General features: G+C 32.6%; 1 protein-coding gene across 1 annotated transcript; it reads left to right on the top strand.

Moving 5' to 3' along the window:
* Positions 1-2,663: 2,663 nt before the first annotated feature.
* Phum_PHUM537650 (uncharacterized protein) lies at positions 2,664-3,835 on the top strand (the record flags this gene model as incomplete). The annotated part of the gene is made up of 6 exons (XM_002431576.1): positions 2,664-2,707; positions 2,859-2,938; positions 3,000-3,136; positions 3,212-3,340; positions 3,423-3,593; positions 3,686-3,835. 6 exons carry the CDS (start codon positions 2,664-2,666, stop codon positions 3,833-3,835), a joined length of 711 nt encoding a protein of 236 aa, XP_002431621.1.
* Positions 3,836-8,634: the final 4,799 nt, after the last annotated feature.

Raw genomic sequence — 8,634 nt, forward strand, 5'->3', positions numbered from 1 at the left:
CCAGTCTTTTGTTTATAAAAAATTGAAAAATGTGAATATTGAGTACGGGATCATAACAATATTCAGATAAATGAGAAACATTTGATCTTTCAGCGACTATCCTACGATAATCCCAACAGTGAAAATTTCTTTCGTCTAATTGAAGATATTTTGTGCAAAGGTTTAATTCTTTGTTCCAATCAGGTTTGGGTAAATTGTCCAATATCCATATTCTATGATGCCAACTACCATAGGATTTTGGATTTACTCTCAGGCACTGTTCTGTCAATTGTAAATCTTTTTTCAATAGTTTTTGATAACTTTCCAAATCCTCGTCGTTTTTAAACGACAAAAATATTTCTCTTCTATAATTCCATAATGTTATTATATCCGGATTTCCTGTTATTAAATTACCAGTGAGATTTAAACCTTCTTCGTCGTGAATTTGTGAAGAACGTTTTTCTGAATGAATTTTTTAATGAATATTTGATTCATTATTTTTTAAATTCTATTGCCTTTTTCTGTTTCTCTTGCCTTGCGATGTCTTTTTCTTCTTCTGTCGTTCTTATTTTGACTCTCCCGTGCATTTTGTAATTTCTTTAAAAACAAATTTTACGATTTTTATTTGAAATTAATACAGGAAAAATAACTCACAATGGGAAATAGTAAAAATAATAGTAATATATGTAAACAACCATAGACATCAATTTAAACTTAATTATATCGATGGTAAATAAAGTGTCATTAGAAAAATGTATTTCACTTTAACGTGGAACTTATAAAAATATGGAAGCTTTTAACGTACCCAATACACAAATATTTTCGTTAAATAATTTGTTTTATGTAAATTATTGGGTTGGCCAGTAAGTAACTGCGCATTTTATCAACAGATAGTTTGTCCGGTTTTTTGAGTACGTTTACGTTTATGTACAAACATGAACTTTTGGTATGTTATTACTTGGTTCCTTCTGTAACATTCAGTACCAAAATTTCATTGAACTCTTAAATAGTGCGCGAGCAAAAGACATTTAAACATGGGGAGCCAAAGCGAGCATTTCCTTCATATTTTGCTTTTTTATTTCTGAAAGGGTGTTAATGCTTCACAAGCCAATAAAAAGTTGTGGGCCGTGTAGGGGGATGAAACCTTAATAGAACGGCAGTGTCAAAACTGGTTTGCGAAATTCCGTTCTGGAGATTTTCCTTTGAAAAATGAGGAGTGCTCCGGGCGTCCATTGGAGGTTAATGATGAGCAAATAAAGGCCCTCATTGATTATGATCGGCATAGTTCGACTAAGGACATTGTAAAGAAGCTAGATGAGTCACATACGTGCGTCAAAAACCGTCTGCGGCGTCTTGGGTACCAAAAGAAGCTTGATGGGTCTTTGCGATATGCTTCTTAAATGCAATGCGAATGACCCTTTTTTGAAAGAATGGTCACCGGAGATGAAAAGTAGGTTGTTTATGATGACTTTTTGAGAAAAAGATCCTGGTCTAGGCAAGGAAACAGGCACCTTAGAACTTCTAAGGCTGACATTCACCAAAAAAGTTATTGTTATCATTTTGGTGGGATTACAAAGTCATAGTCGACTTTGAGCTGCTGCCACAAAGTCAGACCATAAATTCAGAGGTTTACATTCGACAATTGACAAATTTAAATGATACCATCCAAGAAAAACGACCATAGCTAGCCAATAACAAAGGAATTGTCTTTCACCACGATAATGCCAGGCCCTCCCCATCTTTAGCCACTGGACAAACACTACTAGAGCTTGGCTGGAATGTTTTGCCTCACTCTCCTTATAGTCCCGACTTAGTTCGAAGTGAGTATTATTTTTTCTGATCCCTAAAAAATTTTTTGAATGGACAAAAATTCCAAAATGACAATGAGGTTGTCAAAACTGCATTGGACCAGTTTTTTGCTCCTAAAACTAAAGAGTTTTATGAAAAAAGGAAAATGATACTACAGAAAAGTTTCTTAAAAAGTTTAAGAAATTAAATCATTATTTATAGACTGATATACAATAATTAATTGTTTTTTTTTTCTTTTCTTTTCAGTGTACTAAACAAATCAGGATTAAAATATTGTATTTTCTTCCATTACTTACTTTTTTTTGCCATGTTTGCAAAACTATTACCAGACATCCTCGATAGATTAGATATATTCATTTTGGAAATAGAAGAACTTCAAGTACCAAAACCCCAACTCTGGGAACATTTATGGTGTCTTTCAATAATTGTCACTTTTTTTGGCCTGTCAGCAATTAAAAAAAATAAAATACACGTTATTAATCAATATATATATATGGAATTATAATATTCGGTTTTGGTACCACGTTATTTGGCGCCATGTATTATTTCCATGAAGTTTGGACTTATCTTAGATCAGGAGTAAATGATGATATTATATTGTGGCAAGGTTTACCCTATGGTTTACTATGGTATGTTTTCATATTGGCCGCATTTCAAGTACATTTTTTTTCCATATATTTTGCATGGAATTTAAGAAATGCTTGGAAAACAAGAAGATCCCATAAGAAATCCGGTAATTTTAATATTTTAGAACCTGGAGGTATCGTTTAACCTCAACACGGATCTCTTCCTCCCACGACCGTGCGACCTGGAACAACGACGGCCGTACCCCAGCCCGGTCAAACGCCGGCCAAACAAAATCGAGTCACTACACCATGGGATTAGATCCTCTCACAATTCTTCAAGAAAGAGAAAACAGGTAAAATTGGCTTCTTTTACCTGTTGGAATTTTTATCACGTGACAATTCGGGACGATTAACATTTTGCTTTGCATCAACTTTGTAGGAAAGCAGCTCGGATCGCAATGAGAATCGACGTACTTAACAATTTACCAACTTTGATGGCTGAAGATTTAAAACTTCGAGCTTCGAAATCGAATTGAGGTCATTGAGACTTTTAAATTTTCAAAGGCAGTTAAAAAGCGAAGTTAGTAAAATTATTTTTCATTAAATTTAAACAAATTTTCTTGTAAATTTCTTTTTAATTTATAGCTTGTACGCGTCGCTATACCACGCTAGAAACTGCCGTCAATGTAAAAGCGTACAAACGAACCAAACATCAAGGTTTGAGAGAAGCAAGAGCAACTGAAAAACTTGAGAAACAGCAAAAATTAGAAGCGGAAAGAAAGGTAATCAAACATTGACCTAATGACCTCTCCTCTCTCTCTCTCTCGTGTTTAACTTTTTTGTTGATTTAATTTTAGCCATGGAAGGAAATTCTCAGCGAACCTTTCATGAAATTACCTTCTAAAAATAAATTACCGGATTATTACGACATAATAAATAAACCTTTGGATATAAAGAAAATATTTAACAGGATAGAAGATGGAAAAGTAAGCTGGGGGGAGGAGGTGGGGGGAAATAGAAAAAAAGGGGGGAAAAGTTTCATTCTGACTCTTGTCATTGTTGTTTCAGTATTCGGATTTTGACGATTTGGAAAAGGATTTTACTCAAATGTGTAAAAATGCTCAAATATACAACGAAGAAGCTTCTCTCATACACGAAGATTTAATCGTCCTTCAATCCGTGTTTACGAACGCGAGACAAAGATTGGAACAGGATGCGGAAACGGATGAGAAGATAAAGGTGATGATGAGAGAATCCCGTCGTTCGGATTTTATTATTTGTCAAATTTTATTTATTTTGATTTTTTAAATTTTCAGACGGTGGACGATGAGGATGGAAATTCCGAATCGGAATCCGTTAGAATGAAAATAAAAATAAAAAGTGGAAAAGGTGGAAGAGGAGGAGAGGGAAGAGGAAGCACGAGAAGGAGGAAAACTCAACCAAAGTACACGAATAGCGATGACGAAGACGAAGACGATTGATTGGAAAGAGGAAAAAAGAAGAAGGAGGAGGAGGAGGAGGTGGAAAAAGAAGAAACCAAAAGGAAAAGAAAAGGAAAAGGAAGACGAAAATAGGAAAAAAAAGAATTTTCGGTCGAAATGATTTTCGCAGCGCACAATGCTTGGGAAATTCGAGTTTTTCTTTTCGTTTTTTAATCTTATCTTTTGGTTTTTCGTATAGAACGGAAATGACGTCGTCGTTTGCGGGGGGTAGAGAGGATAAAGGAGAAAAAAATGAATTAGGTTAAGAGAAATAATAATCTAAAAAAATGCTATTTTTTAAAATTTTTTATTTATTTATTTTAATTTCATGACTCGATGATTGATTTTAGATAATTTTATTATTATTATCACTGTCGATATTGTCGTCAATAATATTATTATTATTATTATTATTAATGTTAGTCAAAGTATAAGAAAAACTAAAATAAGTATAAAATGTAATTCAATAATGTGAGGTTTTTCGCTCATCTGACAGTTTGATTGATGAACTTAATATTATTATTATTATTATTAGTACCGATAATTTTCTATATATAATTTTCATCGTCTGCTAATTGTACGATGATTTTAACGCGACGATATCATTCGAAACGTTTTTTTTTTGTAGTTTTTCTCGTACGAAGTATTCCAAATAAAAAAAGTTTCCTTTTAGGGTTAGAACGATAATATTTAAATTCACGATTTCTTTTTTGCAAGATTGATAGGTGGAGAAAAGGTGAAAATGAGAGAGAGAGAGAAAAAATACGTGCGTTTTTACTCGATGGTAAGTAGGTAGAACGCGGATGAAACAACAGAAAATTTTTATAAACTTTTTACATTTGTCTTTACTAATTGTTATTATTTTTTTTTTTCTTTCATTTAGGAAAGGACCAGTAAAGACGAGCCGGCACATTCAGGAGTGACAGTATCAGACAGCGAAACAAGATGATGTCTACCTTTTGGATTTTTCCTGTGCGCGGGAGGAGGAGAGGAGAGTAGAGGTGCAAAACGTTTCTGTTATATTTTCAAATAATTTAAATAATGGCTACGATTTCGTTTTGGAAAAAAGTACGAAAAAGCGAGAAGGCAAAAAGAGGAAGGGAGGGAGGAAAAGGCGAGAAAGAGGAATAATTAGAAAAAATCAGGTTCGGTTGTTTGTCGTCATAGAAGAAACCTCGTTTTAAACCTGTAATTAAATTTTGAGTGATGATTGAACGTTTGATTTATATTTGGCCACATTTATATTATATACATATATATGTATAAAATATATGTATGTATATTTTTCTTAATCGTGACACATAAACTACTAAATTTGCCACAAACGATTATTAAGTTTTCCGGTTTTTTTTTTTCAAATTTATAATAATAATAATAATAATAACAGCGAACAAGCCGGATAACATCCTCAGGCATAATGCGGAAAAATGGTGTAAGTTAATTGAGGTATCCGTGCCGGCAGAAAAAAACACGAGACAGCCAAAGAAGCAGACAAAAGGCTGAAATATAGAAATTTGGAAATTGAAATAGCCAGGATGTGGGAAACAAAAACAGAAACGATTCCGGTCATCGTGGGAGCATCACTGGGAGCCATGCCACCACATTCAATGAAAGGAAATTTAAAGAAGATTTTGAAGAACCTAAAAGAAGAAACCATCCAGGAAATCGCACTATGTGGGACGGCCCACATTCTTCGGAAAATATTATAAGTAACACCACCGAAATTCGAGTATTTGTCCCTAAGGAATCGGGTAGAAACCTGGGATAAATACTTAAAAACCCCGACAAATAAGAGTCTTGTCGTGTTTAATAGTGATAATAATAATAATAATAATAATAATAATATAGTAATATATGTATTTATTCTCTCAAATATATTATTTAAAAAAAAAATAAAATTTGTTTTTTTTTTTTCCCACCATGCATGTTTGGTTATATCATTCATTTATTCCCATAAAATAAAAACTTAGAAGAAATTTTTATACAAATTGGGTTATGCAACTGGCAATACGCAAAACCCGACAAATTGCATAACTCACAAAAGTAAGGCGAACGAAAAAAAATCACGAAAAATGAGTGAAAAATTGGTTCCGAGTATCAGTAAAACATAATATTCAGGAGGTCTCAATTTTTCGTTAGTTTCGTTTTGCTTCAACGCCTTGCATTTAGAGTATATGCAATTTTCAGTACAATTTTTAACCAATGGCGTGCTTTGTATACATAACGAGAAATTAATGGCGCTCGCCATTCTGTCTCGTGATTGGTCAGAAAAAAAAATACCATATTTTTCATGTTTAACTTATGTATTAATAGGAATAAAATTTAAATTATGAAATAACTATGTTTTAAAGCAAAATTGTGTATATGTATATATTAAATGTGACCAAGGATGGAGAAACGAATTTAAAATAAAAAAAAATAATAATAATAAGGATAATAAATAAATTTTATTTAATTTTTATTTATTTATTTATTTATTATTATTATTATTATGTAAAAATATTTATTCGTGGCCGTATTATAAAAGCATGTTCGGTTGTTCATCTCGTTGTGTGTTATGTTCGGTTCGTTCTTTATATTATAAGTCGCAAATTAATACTAAAATTAATTTACAGTTTATTTCTTGTGACGTGTTAAATGCTCAGCATAGACTTTTTCACAAAATAAAAGTAAAGGTTATTTTAACTCGCGAACAAACACTTAGAAACTATCACTAAACCAAAACTAAAATTAAAGAAACGGATAAGAATTCAATATAATAAACAAGTATCGAAAGAACGCGTGCAAAGCTGTGAAGCTTCCCTTTATAACCTCAATTTTTCATTAGTCAATTGTTTCGAATGTCCAACAATCTAAACGAGCAAATACTTGCAAATAAAACAAAAGAAAGAGTTTCTAGAAGCTTCGCTTCTAAAGAAGAACAATTTGAGTTCATCGTTAGTCTTTTGTTTATAAAAAAATTGAAAAATGTGAACATTGAGTGCGGGATCATAACAATATATATATATTTACAAGGCCAAAACTGTATTCTATTACTGGAACAGCTAATGTGCCAATGGAGTTTAACTTATTTCTTCCATTCAGTTCCGACTGTAATATGAGCCTCAATCTTTTAAAATATTCTTTCTTTAATCGAGGTTTAATTTCCTTGTTGGCTACCCCAAAATTTTCTTCAATCCCCAGATATTTGTATGTTGATCCAGGGTCCAGTTCTTCAATAAGTTCTTCTTCGGAGTCTTCTATATTTTCCTTCCGTTTTAACTTTCCACTGACAATATTAACTCTGGCACATTTTTCCAAACCAAATTTCAAGTTGATGTCAGAGGAAAAAGTTTGAACCGTCCTTAGCATTTTATTTAACTCCTCTTCATTTTTTGCATAAATTTTTAAGTCATCCATACACAGCATATGGGTGATTTTCCTGCCTCCCGGTACCAACTCATATCCTTCAGTCGCAGGAGTATAACTCCCATTTCAGTCTCAACCTCAACCCTTCTCTCAAAGCCGTAATCATCAGATCCGAACTCGCAAAGGTGAGAGCAGATTCCCCTCCGGCATAGGCTGTTGCAGAGATCTGCTCCACCCAATTGGGATACTCCTCTCAACCATGTGGGAGGCATTCCCGAGGTATCACTTTCGGTCCTGCCTCCCATAATTACCCATGTACATATACATACATAATTTAATACAGTATTCATGTGAGAGTGAATGCGTATTGTTATGTTCGGTTCGTTCTTTATATTATAAGTAACGAACAAGCACTTAAACTATCACTATAACAAAATTAATATTAATGGATAAGAACTTAATACAGCTAGACTAAAAATCAAATGAACACGTGCAAAGCTGTGTAGCTTCCCTATATTACTTTGGTCTTTTGCTACTCAATTGTTTCGAACGTTCAACAATGCAGACGAGCAAACACTTGCAAAAGAAAAAGTTTCTAGAAGCTTCGCTTCTAAAGAAGAACAATTTGAGTTCATCGCCAGTCTTTTGTTTATAAAAAATTGAAAAATGTGAATATTGAGTACGGGATCATAACAATATTCAGATAAATGAGAAACATTTGATCTTTCAGTGACTATCCTACGATAATCCCAACAGTGAAAATTTCTTTCGTCTAATTGAAGATATTTTGTGCAAAGGTTTAATTCTTTGTTCCAATCAGGTTTGGGTAAATTGTCCAATATCCATATTCTATGATGCCAACTACCATAGGATTTTGGATTTACTCTCAGGCACTGTTCTGTCAATTGTAAATCTTTTTCCAATAGTTTTTGATAACTTTCCAAATCCTCGTCGTTTTTAAACGACAAAAATATTTCTCTTCTATAATTCCATAATGTTATTATATCCGGATTTCCTGTTATTAAATTACCAGTGAGATTTAAACCTTCTTCGTCGTGAATTTGTGAAGAACGTTTTTCTGAATGAATTTTTTAATGAATATTTGATTCATTATTTTTTAAATTCTATTGCCTTTTTCTGTTTCTCTTGCCTTGCGATTTCTTTTTCTTCTTCTGTCGTTCTTATTTTGACTCTCCCGTGCATTTTGTAATTTCTTTAAAAACAAATTTTACGATTTTTATTTGAAATTAATACAGGAAAAATAACTCACAATGGGAAATAGTAAAAATAATAGTAATATATGTAAACAACCATAGACATCAATTTAAACTTAATTATATCGATGGTAAATAAAGTGTCATTAGAAAAATGTATTTCACTTTAACGTGGAACTTATAAAAATATGGAAGCTTTTAACGTAGCCAATACATGAATATTCAGTACCAAAATTT

This window comes from Pediculus humanus, genomic scaffold (genome assembly GCF_000006295.1).
Source record: "Pediculus humanus corporis 1103172108290 genomic scaffold, whole genome shotgun sequence".
Taxonomy (NCBI): Eukaryota; Metazoa; Arthropoda; class Insecta; order Psocodea; family Pediculidae; genus Pediculus; species Pediculus humanus.